The sequence below is a fragment of the Erinaceus europaeus genome, chromosome 22, assembly GCF_950295315.1.
Source record: "Erinaceus europaeus chromosome 22, mEriEur2.1, whole genome shotgun sequence".
NCBI classification, from domain to species: domain Eukaryota; kingdom Metazoa; phylum Chordata; class Mammalia; order Eulipotyphla; family Erinaceidae; genus Erinaceus; species Erinaceus europaeus.
In genome coordinates, this window is record NC_080183.1 from 4892335 (window position 1) to 4908559 (window position 16225).

At 52.5% G+C, this 16225-nt stretch overlaps 1 protein-coding gene across 1 annotated transcript in view; it reads left to right on the forward strand.

The window, feature by feature from the left end:
• Positions 1-16225, forward strand: part of DYNC1H1 (dynein cytoplasmic 1 heavy chain 1) — a 66150-nt gene that overhangs the window by 17944 nt on the left and 31981 nt on the right. The window contains exons 2-15 of the mRNA XM_060181037.1: positions 1753-1840; positions 3712-3885; positions 4087-4342; positions 4637-4823; positions 7143-7414; positions 7507-7734; positions 8829-9905; positions 11524-11703; positions 12399-12548; positions 12948-13094; positions 13747-13887; positions 14228-14404; positions 14532-14642; positions 14738-14857. Coding sequence (XP_060037020.1) covers positions 1753-1840; positions 3712-3885; positions 4087-4342; positions 4637-4823; positions 7143-7414; positions 7507-7734; positions 8829-9905; positions 11524-11703; positions 12399-12548; positions 12948-13094; positions 13747-13887; positions 14228-14404; positions 14532-14642; positions 14738-14857 — 3308 coding nt within the window. The remainder of the gene's footprint in view (positions 1-1752; positions 1841-3711; positions 3886-4086; positions 4343-4636; positions 4824-7142; positions 7415-7506; positions 7735-8828; positions 9906-11523; positions 11704-12398; positions 12549-12947; positions 13095-13746; positions 13888-14227; positions 14405-14531; positions 14643-14737; positions 14858-16225) is intronic.

The window sequence follows — 16225 nt, forward strand, 5'->3', positions numbered from 1 at the left end:
CTCTGCCCTGAGTTAGAGCCCGGGAAGCACAGTGGCTCTCTGCCAAGTTGCTGCACCGGAGAGTCTGTTTATTTCGTATTGGAGAGAGACAGACACCTGCAGCCCTGCGGCACCACTCGTGAAGCTTTTCCCCTGCAGGTGGGGACCAGGGGCTTGAACCCGGATCCTTGTGCGCTGAACCGGGTGCGCCCTCACCTGGCTCCCATCTGTTTATTTTTAATGGTGGATTGACTGGTGGGAGGGCCCAGCATCAGTGCTGTGTGTGGGCTGCCGCCAGGCGGGCCTGCCACGCAGCCCCCCACGCTCCGCCGGGCAGAGCTAGTGGACAGTGGGAAGTCTGCGTTGTTGCTCGTTCTGAGGAATCCTTTTCCTTTCATTTTAATTGTTGGTGAATTTATTCGCGAGACATATCTTTCTGTGACGCTCTAGTGCGCTTTTTTAAATGTCCTCTGGGCAGGGTCTGCTGTGTGGAACCCATCATGGCCCCTTCCCTCCAGGCCTCACGACCAGAGAGGGCAGGCCTTCACCTGCGGGCCTGGCAGACGCGGGGTGACGCGATCCCGGGGCCCCTCCTCAGGCTGGTGGGGAACACCCCCCCCCCCCCCCCCGGTGGAATCCCAGCCTAGTGAATTCTCCCTTGAGCCCTCTCCGGCCTTCCCTCTGGCGGCGGTTCACTCAGATGTCTAATCTGGAACACCGGGGTCTCGCTAGCCATGCCAGCCCCGCAGTGTGTGATTGAAGGAGGTAGCTCACCCCGGTAGGGCGCACACCTCACCCTGTGCACGGCCCCAGGCTTGAGGCCCCACACCCCATGGGAGCACCGCAGCGCTGTAAGAAGCTGCACAGATGGCGGAGCCGCACTGTGGTGTCTCTCCCGGGAAAATAAAATCGGCCTGGGAATCATAGAACTGCATGCGTGCAATCCTGACACCAAAAGATAAAGGTTTTTTTTTTAAATTTTATAAAATTTTATGTATTTACTATATAGAGACAGAAGTTGAAAGGGAAGGGGGAGGGAGAGAGAGAGACACCTGCAGCCCTGCTTCACCCCTTTTGAGTAGCTCCCCCCCTTTGGGGAGGGGAACCAGGGGATTGAACCCTGGTCTTTGCACATTGTAACATGCGCGCTGCCTGACGCCAGAAGAAAGTACAGAGTAAAAATGCCTGTCACTGGTCTGAGTGACTGCACGGCAGAGCCGTGCTCTGGGGAGGCTGAGGAGTGAGACTCCTGGCTGGAGAGAGCTCAGGTACAGACATCACAGAGCCCTGCCCAGGGCCGCTCACGGGTCAGCTCGGCTGACACCCACACCAGCTCAGCCCCGCCAGTTAGGGGTCACAGCCAGTGAGGGTCTGCGTCCAGACTCAGGAAAGCTGATGGAAGGGGAGAGCCAGCGGAGCCAGCAGAGCCAGGCCACGTGGAGGGTTTCAAGCAGGTGGGTGAGACAGGTCATTCTCCAAGTGGCAGATTAATAAAAATTGGGAATGGGGCCCCTGGGTTCGAGCCCCCACTCCCCACGTGCAGGACTCAGAAGCGGTGAAGCAGGTCTGCAGGTGTCTGTCTTTCTCTCTCCCACTCTGTCTCTCCTTCCCTTCTCAACATCCGTCTGTCCTTTCTAATAAAAACCGAAAGAATCCACTGGGAGCGGTGGGTTCCTAGTGCCAGCACAGGGCCCCAGTGAGAACCCCGGTGGCAGTAAACAGAAGCTGGAAGTATTGACTTGAGTTTATGGAAGTGTCCGTTATGATTTGCAGAGGATGTCGGTGATGAAGGGGAGGACGAGAAAGAGTTCGTTTCCTATAACGTCAACACCGACATTCATTATGGAGCCAAGTCCACCAGGTGAGTGGGGGTGGGTGCGCCGTTACCTGCGACTGCAGGCTGAGAAGGAATGTACACCTTGCCTGAGAGGAGACATGAGGAAAACAGGCAAAAGAGGAGAGAGAGAGAGAGAGAGAAAGAGAAAGAACTAGACAGCCATGGCACATGCAATACCTGGGATTGAACTTGGGACCTCGTGCTGCAGACTCCAATGCCTTACTCACTGTGCCACCTGCCAGCTCACCCAGTCAGTCAGAAGGCTTCCGCTCCTTATTTCTTTTAAGATTTGGTTCTAGCAGCCCGGGAGGCAGAGCAGAAGCTGGAGCACAGGGCTTAGAAACATGAGGTACCAAGTTCAGCCGCCCGCTGGCTTTCTCTCTAGCATTAATAAATGAACCTTTAAAAAGTTTATTTCCTGGGCAAAGGGTAGATAGCATAATGGTTATACAGAGAGACTCCCACGTCTGAGGCTCCAAAGTCCCAGGTTCAACCCCCTGAACCACCATAAACCATAACTGAACAGTGTTTTGGTTTAAAAAAAAAAAAAAGTGCTATCGGGAGGGGATGGGATGCGGAGTTCTGGTGGTGGGAATTGTGTGGAGTTGTGCCCCTCTTGTCCTGTGGTTTTGTTAATGTCTCCTTTAAAAAAGGGGGGGGAGCAAGAGAGAGAGTTTATTTCCGGTGACATAATTTGGCATGAGAGAGCGCAGCACTCTGGTCCATGAAGCCCTGGGGATTGAACCGAGAGCCTCAGGCATGCAAGTCCTGTGCTCATCCCGCTGGACCACACGCCGTGTGGGAGGGCTGTGGTGCCACCCCCTCTGTTCCATATGGGGGGAGGGTCACAGGAAGCAGAGAGGATAGAGAGGCAAGCAAGAGCACCTCTCTCTCTCTTTTTTTTTTAATTTTAAAGATTTTATTTATTTATGAGAAACATAGGAGGAGAGAGAAAGAACCAGACATCACTGTGGCACATGGGCTGCCAGGGATCAAACTCGGGACCTCATGCTTGAGAGTCCAGAACCCTATCACTGCGCCACCTCCCGGCACCACTCTTGTACACGTGCTGGGGATTGAACCGGGAACCTCAGGCATGAAAGTTTGCCGCTTTACCAGTTAAACTCTTTCCCAGCCACCAGATGCTAATTTTGCGTGCAGCTGTTAATTCAGCTATCTCTGAGCAGCTGCTCTGTGTAAGCTAGGGCCCACGGTCTGCAAAGGGAGAACGCCTGGTGCTTGCTCCCAGGCAGCTTGCGGCCTTTGGCAAGGAGGATTGGCGGGTGTACACTTGGAGATTCTCGTGGTGCCCGGAAGTCTGCACTGTGTGGAGACTAGAGAGGTTGCTTCTGGAGAGGGAAGGCCCCTTGGAATTTTGACACATGAACACAGGTTGCTTAGTCAAGACACAGAAGCACTCGGTAGCTTTAGGGAACGGGACATCTGACTGAAGTGGCGCAGGGTGGGGAGGAGTGCGTAGCACGAGGTGGCCTAGAGGAGTTGCTTTGGCTCAGGCAGTGGCGTGCTCGGAGTGGCCTCTGGTGCCTGAACCTGTGAGCGGCTTTTGCATGTTCACACCGACACGTGACTTCGTGCCAGAAGTGAATGGTGCGGACTAGTAGGTGAGACTTCAGCACCTCAGGGCCCGCACAGCTTGCTATCCTGAGGCCGGCATTGTAAACTCGCCTTGTGTGTGCGACAGGCAGCTCCCTGGGTTCCATAGTCCGATTGATGGTGATTCTCACAGAAGATAAGCAGTATCTCCATACCAGAAAGCAACAGTATAATCTGCCATAGGGTTTTTCAATGAAACCATTGAATGCACTTTTAATTGGTGACACAAAGGATACGATGGTTACTGAGCCTTTCTCTAACTTCTTTTGTTTTTCCTGTAGCTTGGCGTTCATCAAACGCACTCCGGTAATCGATGCAGACAAACCAGTGTCTTCTCAGCTCCGCGTCCTCACGCTCAGCGAAGACTCACCATACGAGACCCTGCACTCTTTCATTAGCAATGCGGTGGCTCCTTTCTTCAAGTCCTATATCAGAGAGTCTGGCAAGGCAGACAGGTAACAGCGGTTCCCCTCTGTTGGTTTGAATGTGACCTCTCACTTGGTGGTCTTCAGATGCTGTGGGGGATGGTGGGTGTGAGCTGGAAAGTAAACACGCAAGATCTGAAGTTACTGCTTTCATAAAGTAGACCTGGATTTACAGAATCTCTCCAGAGACCAGCAGCGCACTAAAGCGCGAGGTGTTGCCTCTCTCTTTAGGGATGGTGATAAGATGGCTCCTTCAGTGGAAAAAAAGATCGCAGAACTTGAGATGGGGCTTCTTCACCTGCAGCAGAACATTGAGATTCCAGAAATCAGCCTGCCGGTTCATCCAGTTATTACAAATGTTGCAAAGCAGTGCTACGAACGAGGAGAAAAGCCAAAAGTTACAGACTTCGGAGATAAGGTTGAAGACCCGACTTTTCTCAATCAGTTACAATCTGGAGTTAACCGCTGGATCCGAGAAATTCAAAAAGTAAGAGGGTCCATACCAACAGTACGACGCAAAATGCTTCCCCTGTTAGTACCTGGGACTGTTAGTACAGCTCTTCCTGTCCTGGGACTGCTCCAGAGAAGGACTGGGTGCAGTGACCAGGGCACAGAGTGACATTGCTTCAATAGTAACCTTGAGAGAGCGCTAGCTCAGCCTTCTCATACCTTGATTTCTGGTGACAGAGAAAAAATTGTGACATATGTGTTTCCTTATATTCTAATTGGTTCTTTGCTTGAATAGCGGGCAACTATTCACAATGTCACTTTATCTTGAAAGGTGACCAAACTGGATCGAGATCCTGCATCAGGAACCGCCCTGCAGGAAATCAGCTTCTGGCTGAACTTGGAACGTGCGTTGTACCGCATCCAGGAGAAACGTGAGAGCCCAGAGGTCCTCCTGACACTGGAGATCCTGAAACATGGCAAGCGTTTCCACGCCACTGTCAGTTTTGACACGGACACAGGTAAAACCCACAGTTAATAGTATCCAGGAGGTGGCACCCCCAGCACCACATCTGTCCAGCGGCGCTCCCGTTCTCACACACAGACTAGTTGAACTAAAGTTAATAGTCAGGGATCGAAGAGCTAGCTAGCTGTCTGAGTCGAGCGCTAGCTGTGTCGTGTTTGTGACCCAGACTCAAGCCCAGCACACACAGGCACTGTGACATGGGGGGGGGGGGTCCCCAGTGCACTGGTGTCGCCATGCGAGTGGAAAAGGCTTGCTCTGGAGTGGTAGAATAGCGCATGCTCAGCACTGGGGAAAAATAATAATTAAAAAGTCTGGTTGGTGTGTTGCTGACTTGAATTTCGTGTCGTATTACCAACCGTTCAGGTGAAAATTAGCAGATGCAGGGCCAGGGAGAGGGAGAGGGCTCAGCAGTACACCTGCTTGACCAGGCACACGACCCAGGTTCGAGCCTGGCCTGGGTCACTGGAGGCAGCTCTGGCGCCATTCAGTTGCTCTGTCTCTATCCATAATGAAATAAAATAAAGAGAACTAGAAGACAACACGTCACCACTTCTCCTGGCAACCCAGTCGAGCCCTTCTCAGCTCTGGCTTGTGATGGTGCTGGGGATTGAACCTGGTGCTTTTTGGGTATTTCCAGGTATGAAAATCTCTTGCAGAAACCACTTTTGCAGCATGAGAATGTTGTGTCATGGGCATTGCTTTAATTAACTAACTAACTAATTTTTTGCTTCCCCCCTTTTTGTTGCCCTGGTTTTTTTTATTGTTATAGTTATTATTGTTATTATTGTCGTTGGATAGGACAGAGAGAAATGGAGAGAGGAGGGGGAGACAGAGGGGGGGAGAGAAAGACAGACACCTGCAGACCCGCTGCACCGCCAGTGAAGTGACTCCCCTGCAGGTGGGGGGCCGGGGGCTCAAACCGGATCCTTATGCCGGTCTATGCTCTTCGCCACATGCGCTTAACCCACTGCGCTGCTGCCTGACCCCCTAATTTATTTATTTATTTGATTTTTTAAAAAATACTTATTTTCCCTTTTTGTTGCCCGTGTTTTTTATTGTTGTTATTGATGTCTTCGTTGTTGGATAGGACAGAAAAAAGGAGAGAGGAGGGAAAGATGGGGAAAGACAGACACTTGCAGACCTGCTTCCCCACCTGTGAAATGACCCCCCCTACAGGTGGGGATCCGGGGGCTCGAACAGGGATCCTTGAGCTTCAGGCGATGTGCACTTAACCTGCTGCTCTACTGCCCAACCCCCTGATTTATTTTTAGTATTTTTTTTTTAGATCTTTTTTTTTTTGCCTCCAGGGTTATCACTGAGACTCGGTGCCTGCACTACAAACTCACTGCTCCTGGAGGCTGTTTTCTCCCTTTTGTTGCCCTTGTTGTTTATCGCTTTAATTTACTTACGTACTGTTAGGCCCATAATATGACAAGCTATATAGATGGGGTTAGATAGCATAACTGTGTGCAGAGACTCTCACACCTGTACATGTTCTGTTCTCCTTCCTCTCCCAGTTTCCCTTCTCCTTCGAAAATAGGAAGTAGAGAGTCGGGTAGTAGCGCAGTAGGTTAAGCGCACATGGCGCCAAACTCAAGGGCCGGCACAAGGATTCCCGGTTCGAGCCCCCGGCTCCCCACCTGCAGGGGAGTCGCTTCACAGGCGGTGAAGCAGGTCTGCAGGTATCTGTCTTTCTCTCCCCCTCTCTGTCTTCTCTCCATTATTCTCTGCCCTATACAACAACAACGACATCATTAACAACAACAGTAACTACAACAACAATAAGGGGGATAAAAAGGGCAACAAAAGGGGAGAGAACTCATTAAAAAAAAAAAGATGGGGGAGTTGTCAGTAGCGCAGTGGGTTAAGCGCACGTGGCGCAAAGTACAAGGACCAGCATAAGGATCCTGGTTTGAGCCCCCGGCTTCCCCACAGGCAGTGAAGCAGGTCTGTAGGTGTCTATCTTTCTCTCCCCATCTCTCTCTTCATTTCTCTCTGTCCTATCTGGTAACAGCAATAATAATAACCACAATAATGATAAAAACAACAAGGGCAACAAAAAAGGAAAATAAATAAATAAAATAATTTTTAAAAAATGGGAAGTAAATGCTCTTAAGTAGGTTGTTTTATTTTGTGGTTGCTCCGAAGTCCCAGGTTCAGTCTCCCATAAGTGAGAGCTGAGCAGTCCTCTGGTGTGAAAGAAAGGAAGGAAGGAAGGAAGGAAGGAAGGAAGGAAGGAAGGAAAGAAAAGAGGAAGCTAGTTAGCTGTATTACTTCACGTGAAAACCATGAATTGTTTCTCTGACAAACCTAGGTCTAAAACAGGCTTTGGAAACCGTGAATGACTACAACCCTCTGATGAAAGATTTCCCCCTCAATGATCTGCTGTCCGCCACTGAGCTGGACAAGATAAGGCAGGCGCTTGTGGCCATCTTCACACATCTGAGAAAGATCCGAAACACCAAGTACCCCATTCAGCGGGCACTGCGCTTGGTGGAGGCGATCTCCAGAGACTTGAGTTCTCAGTTACTCAAAGTATTGGGCACTCGAAAACTCATGCATGTTGCTTATGAAGAATTCGAAAAGGTCAGTTCTCATTTTAATAGTAAGTCTTGACCCGAGGGCCCTGAGATGAAATTGCTTGGATAGCAAGCGCCCCTCTCTTATTATTCTTCTAGGTTATGGTAGCCTGCTTCGAGGTGTTCCAGACTTGGGATGATGAGTATGAGAAGCTCCAGGTGCTGCTGAGAGACATCGTCAAGAGGAAGAGGGAGGAAAATCTGAAGATGGTGTGGCGGATCAACCCCGCACACAGGAAGCTCCAGGCGCGCCTTGACCAGATGAGGAAGTTCAGGCGCCAGCACGAGCAGCTGCGAGCCGTCATCGTCCGGGTCCTGAGGCCACAGGTAGGCCCGTGTCTGGACATCTGTGCATGCGTTGCTCTCCTTCCTCCCCCAGTCCCCCTCTGCCTTTGGAAACAGGAATTCAGTGTTGTTCGGCGAGTTGCTTTATTTTCTTTACTGAGGTTGGACCTCACAGCCTTATGATTCCACTGCTCCTGGTGGCCTTCCCCCTCTCCCCTTTAACTCAGAGTCAGAGAGAGACACTGTCGGATCACACTCTGCCTTTCCTGGAGCATCCCTGGGTGCTGGTGTTGTGTGCGTGCGCTGGGTGTGTATATATAGCTGCGTGGGGGAGAGAAAGACAGACAGCTGCAGACCTGCTTCACCGCTTGTGAAGCGACTCCCCTGCAGGTGGGGAGCCAGGGGCTCGAACCGAGATCCTTCGGCCGGTCCTTGCACTTTGCGCCACTTGCGCTTAACCGGCTTGCGGTACCGCCCGACTCCCAGAAATGCTAAGGTTTAATGAGGAGTCTAGTGAAAACAGTCATCATTTCCCCCAGATTCACAGGCTCTGGATTTCATGTGAGGCATGCGACCCCTGGCCCCACCCCTCCTATCTTTATGGTTCTGCGGCAGGGAGCGCCTGAGAGTAAGCTACATGCGGCTGCTGGAGCAAAGACCAGACCTTTGGTCCTCCATCTCCCAGTCATAGGTCGGGGCACAGAACGAGGGTCCCCTGTCCCCACAGCCCTTCACCTGTGTCTGCACAGTGGTACCGACTCTCAGGTGGGAGCAGGTCGTGAAGGCCCGAATGCGGGTGACTGTTTGTACTGGGTGCTGAGCCTGAGGGGGCCGCATCCCTTGACCACTAAGCCTCCTCGCAGTTAGTCGCCCCCCCCCCCCCCCCCGGAAGGGGAGAAGCCCAAACCTGGGTTTCCAGAGGTCCTTTGGTCCTTTTCACTTCTCTGGTGGGCAAACTGCACTGTCAGAAGATCCATAGTTAAGCCGTGCTGCCCCGTCTGATTTACTTTGTTTAGCTGTGGTCGTGACTGACAGTTGAAAGCCAAATGGCAGTTCTGTGTGTGTCGCTCTTGGGAAAGTCTTCACTCGGTCTCCCTCCCTCCCACCCCCCGCCCCCATGAACATTCCCCTCGTAGGTCACAGCTGTCGCCCAGCAGAACCCAGGAGATGTGCCTGAGCCCCAGGATATGAAGGTAGCCGAGGTCCTCTTCGACGCTGCTGACGCCAACGCTATCGAGGAGGTGAACCTGGCGTACGAGAACGTCAAGGAAGTAGACGGGCTGGACGTCTCCAAAGAAGGCACAGAGGCCTGGGAGGCGGCCATGAAGAGATACGATGAGAGGATCGACAGGGTGGAGACCAGGATCACGGCTCGCCTGCGTGACCAGCTCGGCACGGCCAAGAACGCCAACGAGATGTTCAGGATCTTCTCAAGGTTCAACGCGCTGTTCGTCAGGCCTCACATCCGCGGGGCCATCCGCGAGTATCAGACCCAGCTCATCCAGCGCGTGAAGGACGACATCGAGTCCCTGCACGACAAGTTCAAGGTGCAGTACCCCCAGAGCCAGGCCTGCAAGATGAGCCACGTGCGCGACCTGCCCCCCGTGTCGGGCTCTATCATCTGGGCCAAGCAGATCGACAGGCAGCTGACGGCCTACATGAAGCGCGTGGAGGACGTCCTGGGCAAGGGCTGGGAGAACCACGTGGAAGGCCAGAAGCTGAAGCAGGACGGGGACAGCTTCCGCATGAAGCTCAACACCCAGGAGATATTCGACGACTGGGCGCGCAAGGTGCAGCAGCGGAACCTGGGCGTGTCGGGCCGCATCTTCACCATCGAGAGCACGCGCGTCCGGGGCCGCACCGGGAACGTCCTCAAGCTGAAGGTCAACTTCCTCCCTGAGATCATCACACTTTCCAAGGAAGTCCGCAACCTCAAATGGCTGGGCTTCCGCGTGCCCCTGGCCATCGTGAACAAGGCCCACCAGGCAAATCAGCTATACCCCTTCGCCATCTCGCTGATCGAAAGCGTCCGCACGTACGAGCGCACCTGCGAGAAGGTGGAGGAGCGGAACACCATCTCGCTTCTGGTCGCCGGCCTGAAGAAGGAGGTGCAGGCTCTGGTCGCTGAGGGCATCGCACTGGTGTGGGAATCCTACAAGCTGGACCCGTATGTGCAGCGCTTAGCAGAGACTGTCTTCAACTTCCAGGAGAAGGTGTGTTCCAGCCTCACCCAAGTGTGGGACAGGGCGGCTGAGTCTGGTGGGTGGGGCTGTCCAAACAAGGCCCCGCCAATCCTGTCCCCCTCCCCAGGTGCCTGCACAGGCCAGCTTCCAGGGGCGAGAGACACAGAGGGGGGCTCACTCCTCTCCCCTAGATTTCTGTCTCAGGGAGGAGTCAGAACTGACCGGGACACTCCTGCACTAGGGGAGGCCATCTCAGCCCAGCGAGCGGGATGAGGTAGTGAGACCTGATGGACAGCCTCTCATCCCTGCTGGCTATTTATCAGCTGGGACGGATGTACAGATATGTTTTAAAAGTCCCCCCCCCCCATTTTACTTACCACACATCTGGGGAGAGAGGCACACAAGGCTGGTGTTCTGATACCTGAGATATTTCCCACCACTGCTTACTTCTTTTTAGTATAACTTATTATTGCAAAGAGACCAAGAGAAATTGAGAAGGCAAGGAGAGAGAGAGGGGAAGAGACAGAGACAGCTGCAGCCCTGTTTGACCACTCGTGAAGCTTTCCCCCGGCTGGTGGGGACCAGAGGCTTGAACCTGGGTCCTTACGCACTGTAATGTGAGCATTTAGCCAAGTGTGCCACCCCTTACTTTTTTTTTTCCTTTTTGTTGCCCTAACCCCTTACTGCTTTTTAACACTGCTTGAGAGTCTAATACTTTATCCACTGCTGCCTCCCAGGCCACAAAGCATGCTGTTTTTGGTCCTTGTTTGTTTTACAAGACAGAAAAAAGAAATTACAGCTCACTAAAGGATTAGGTGGTTAGCATTTTTTTAGCAATAGAATGCTTTTTAAAAATTTTTAAAAAATATTTATTCCCTCTTGTTGCCCTTGTTATTTTATTGTTGTAGTCATTATTATTGATGTCGTCGTTGTTAGATAGGACAGAGAGAAATGGAGAGAGGAGGGGAAGACAGAGGGGGGAGAGAAAGAGAGACACCTGCAGACCTGCTTCACCGCTTGTGAAGCGACTCCCCCGCAGGTGGGGAGCCGGGGGCTGGAACCGGGATCCTTCTGCCGGTCCTTGTGCTTTGTGCCACGTGCGCTTAACCCGCTGCACTACTGCCCGACCCCCTGCAATAGAATGTTTTAAAATCACAGCGTGTGTGTAGGTTGTCCGTTAGAGACAGCACCATTCCAGACAGGAGACTCGGCACAGTGCAAGCGCGCTATTTCTATCACCAAGAAGCCAGGACTCACGCATCTTATTGTAATGCAGTGATCCGGCTTGGGAGTGTCCATCTGGGGAGAGAGAGCACCAGGTGAAGTTTTTTTTTTTTAATATTTATTTTATTTATTTATTCCCTTTTGTTGCCCTTGTTGTTTTATTGTTGTAGTTATTATTGTTGTTGTCGTTGTTGGATAGGACAGAGAGAACTGGAGAGAGGAGGGGAAGACAGAGAGGGGGAGAGAAAGACAGACACCTGCAGACCTGCTTCACCGCCTGTGAAGCGACTCCCCTGCAGGCGGGGAGTCGGGGCTCGAACCGGGATCCTTATGCCGGTCCTTGTGCTTTGCGCCACCTGCGCTTAACCCGCTGCGCTACAGCCCGATTCCCCACCAGGTGAAGTTTTAATGTGCCTCCCTCCAGGTGGACGACCTGCTGATTATTGAAGAAAAAATCGACCTGGAGGTTCGTTCCTTGGAAACATGCATGTACGATCACAAGACCTTCTCAGAGATCCTGAACAGAGTCCAGAAGGCGGTGGATGACTTGAACCTGCACTCCTACTCCAACCTGCCCATCTGGGTCAATAAACTCGACATGCAGGTGAGTGCGGGGCCTTGCAGATAGGAGTGTGCTTGTCCATGTGAGGTGTCGGTGATAGTCCGCTCTGTTCTTCCTGCCTGAGAGCTGAGCTCTGACACCTGGGGGCTGATGGTGGCGTAAAGGGTTTTATTTCTGACTTGTTGGCTCACTCGCTTTCACTGCTCATGGAACACCTGAGGGAGGTCCTTCCTGCCCTCCACTCCAGGCAGCCTCTCTGGCAGCAGGCCTTCCCCACCGTCTGATTAAAAAAGAAGCACCTCTCTCTCTCCTGGTGCTGAGCTTCTGGGCTCACCCCCTGGAGGTGCGTGCGGGGGGAGAAGTGTGCGTAAACCCTTGCGGCACACTTGCACATGGCCTGTCTGGTGGTGCTTGTCAGGGTGCCCCTGGAGTCTAGAAGTGGGGGCCTGTGTGCAGCGGTACCTGGGGCAGGTGGCATCCGTTCCAAAGCCCTCTGACCATCCCTTCACCTGCTGCGTTTAGTCAGTCCTTATTGCTGGCACGTCAGGAGGCCTTGCAGAGCTCAGGGAGCAGACACTGTAGGAACGCAAGTCAGAACCCCAGAAGGGAGTGGACCCCACCCCCACCCACAGTTCTGTAGTGGTAACTGTTCATCTTTATCCTGAAACATCTGCTTTTGTTTTATGGGCTGTGGGAGAAAACTCTTGGGGAAAATGCTGACGCTGCTTCCTCTGTAGATTGAAAGAATATTGGGTGTTCGCCTGCAAGCTGGCCTCAGAGCTTGGACCCAGGTGCTTCTGGGCCAAGCTGAAGATAAAGCAGAGGTGGACATGGACACAGATGCCCCACAAGTCAGCCACAAGCCTGGCGGAGAGCCGAGGATCAAGGTGGGTGTCTCTCATGGCATCTGGCTTGGGAATGAGCACAGGTGAATGAATTCCTCCCTCCAGGGGAGCAACAGTTAACTTCAGAGAGCAGAAGCTGGATGGTCCCCAATCCGGGTGACCCAAGTCAGTGTCACCTGTGAGTGATGTAGTGTGTGGGCCCCCTTCCCCCACGTTGGTGCGGTGGGAAGACTCTTCACCTTGGTTGTCTCCTCAGTCCTCGGCCTTGTGCTGCCGGAGGAAGACATTAGATTAGACTAACCCAGGTGGGGTGCCGATTCGGCGAGTCTCGTCCGGCAGAAAAACACAGGGGCTGTCTACATAATGCATGATGTCACCAGCGCAGCATGAACTCAAACCACAGAAGCAGATGCCGCATGAGAGTGAAACCTTCTCTTACAGGATGTCGTTCATGAGCTGAGAATCACCAACCAGGTCATCTATCTGAACCCGCCCATCGAAGAGTGCAGGTACAAGCTCTATCAGGAGATGTTCGCCTGGAAGATGGTGGTGCTGTCTCTGCCCAGGATCCAGAGCCAGAGGTACCAGGTGAGCTTCCCCAGCTCGGGTTCGGGTACAGGTACAGGTATGCCTCGCGGCCGCCTCTTCACACTCCAGGCTTTAGGTGCAGCCTCCTGCAGGGTGACACCCCACATTCTTCCAGAGGATAGCTGTCTGGGCGGGGGTAGACAGCATAATGGCTACGCAGAGACTCTCATGCCTGAGGCACCTAAGTCCCAGGTTCAATCCCCCGTACCATCTTAAGCCAGAGCTGAGCAGTGCTCTGGTAAAAAGAAAGCAGGGAAGGAAGGACGGTCCCTTTGCAAGGGACCGGGGTGATCACGCAAGCTGCTGTACATTCAGGACACGTGTGGCCACAGCAGCGCTGTGGTGCTCCTCCTCCCTCTCCTCTCTCAGCAATTGTTTTGACCGGACAGAGACAAATTGCAGCAGAGAGGGAGAGAGACACCTGCAGCCCCGTTTGACCTCTTGGGACGCTTCCCCCCTGCAGGTGGGAACAGGGGGCTTGAACTTGGGTCCTTGTGCGTGGGAACCTGTGCGCTCAACGGAGTGTACTACTGCCTGGCCCCAGTCTCTTCCGACATGGAATTGAAAGGGGAAGGAAAGTCTGCCAGGAGCAGTGACGTCAGGTGTGTGTGCGTGCACACCACCGGCCCTCCCTGACAGCTGTTTTGACTAGGTGGGTGTCCATTACGAACTGACTGAAGAGGAGAAGTTCTACCGGAACGCCTTGACGCGAATGCCCGATGGCCCCGTGGCCCTGGAGGAGTCCTACTCTGCGGTCATGGGCATCGTGACCGAGGTGGAGCAGTACGTGAAGGTACAGCCTCTGGCCTGAGCCCGACACGCTGCTCGGTCTATTGGAGGCAGCAGGTGTGGCCACAGTCCATCTGGAGGTAGAACTCGGCAGAATCTTCGCATTTAAGGCCGAGTGACGAGCAGGGTTTCTCCTGTGATACTAATCACCATTTTGGGAGGCTGTCTTTTTGATAATGATCATTTTAAGGATTCAGAGTGGGAATTTTTTTTTATGGTAAAAAAACACAAATCTTTCTCTCTTTTTTAAAGAATTTATTCATGAGAAAGAAAGGAGAGAGATGGATAAAGATAATGAATATTCTGCGAGATGCACTTACACTATATGTGTTGTTCATGTTCAGGTCTGGCTGCAGTATCAGTGTCTGTGGGATATGCAAGCGGAAAACATCTATAACAGGCTTGGAGAAGATCTCAGCAAATGGCAGGCCCTCTTGGTTCAGATCAGGAAGGCCAGGGGGACTTTTGACAACGCGGAAACCAAGAAGGAGTTTGGACCAGTTGTGATAGATTACGGCAAGGTGAATTCTGGCCTCGGTGCACGGGCTTGGCTGCTGTGGGCCGCGTTTCTGTCTCACTGAGGGCGTGCTGGTGTCAGGTCCCGGGGGACGGGGGGGCAGGGAGAGCTTACACCTGCTCACCTCACAGGTCCAGTCCAAGGTGAACTTGAAGTATGACTCCTGGCACAAGGAGGTTCTCAGCAAGTTTGGGCAGATGCTTGGATCCAGCATGACAGAATTCCACTCCCAGATCTCAAAGGTGAGGACTCGGGGTCCTGCCAAGTGATACGCTACCAAGGATCTGCAGCCCCTAGTTACAGTTCTGTGTTCTGTCTGTCTGTCTGTCCCCCACAGTCCCGCCAGGAGCTGGAGCAGCACTCCGTGGACACGGCCAGCACCTCCGACGCAGTGACCTTTATCACCTACGTGCAGTCTCTGAAGCGCAAGATCAAGCAGTTTGAAAAGCAAGTCGAGGTGAGCTCTGAATGGCCCAGGTCCCCTCAGTAGACCCAGTGGCCCTGTCGGTAACAGCTGGCCTCTGAAGGAATGTTCTGGCACGCTGCAACCCTCAGGCACCCTCCCTGCTTGCACACACACATCCTCGTGTTTAAAGCTGCAGTAATAGAAACTGAAGCTAATTTAGTGAAAAAGGAATCGGGAATGAAGTCATTCAACATAAATGAACCCCCTGTGTTTCCTGAGCAACGGGAATGTTTAACATCTGCATTTTAGTCTTAGAGAAAAGGTCAGAGACAGTTACAAAGGAAGTGTGTCAGAATACCAAGTCCAGTCTTGTTTTTTAATATTTTCTTTATTTTCTTATTTTTAAATGTTTATTTTTCCTTTCGTTGCCCTTTTTAAAAAATATATTTGTTTCCTTTTTGTTGCCCTTGTTTTTATTGTTGTTGTAGTTATATTATTGTTGTTGATGTTGTTGTTGGATAGGACAGAGAGAAATGGAAAGAAGAGGGGAAGACAGAGGGGGAGAGAAAGATACCTGCAGACCTGCTTCACCGCCTGTGAAGCGACTCCCTTGCAGGTGGGGAGCTGGGGCTCGAACCGGTATCCTTACTCCAGTCCTTGTGCTTTTCACCATGTGCTTAACCCGCTGCACTACCGCCCGACTCCTGGTTGCCTTTGTTTTTACGTTGGAGTCCGGCATAATTTTTCTAGAGCAAGTCCACTAGCAGAGGGTGAAGTCATCGGGTGTATGTGCGCCTCCGGGAATATTTTTGCAGCCTGAGCAGACCTGGGATATAATTCAAGGAGCGTGCACACTGTCCTGGGCCTCAGCTCCTCAGCTGTTGTGATGAGAGCATGGCGGGCCCAGGGGCATCTGTGGTTGGAAGAAGCCGCACTTGGGCCTGGGCCCCCTGGCTCTGCAGCCCTGACCTGCCCAGCCTATTGAGTCCATTAAGGTTCGAGGGCCTCTCTTGTCTTTGAAAATCTTTTGCGAGAGTCGGGTGGTAATGCAGTGGGTTAAGTGCAGGTGGAGCAAAGCGCAAGGATCGGGGTAAGGATCCTGGTTCGAGCCCCAGCTCCCCACCTACAGGTGGGTCACTTCACAGGTGGTGAAGCAGGTCTGCAGGTGTCTGTCTTTCTCTCCCCCTCTCTGTCTTCCTCTCCTCTCTCCATTTCTCTCTATCCTATCCAACTACAATGACATCAATAGCAACAACAATGAAAAACAACAAGGGCAACAAAAGGGAAAATAAATATATATAAAATAAGAAAATCTTTTGCCAGTTATCAAGTCATCACATGTGAAATTCCTTCGGCCAGTGGGGAGACAGGGTGCACAGCTCCCAAGTGGAGCCTTCCCGGGACGCTGTGCCCTGGCGG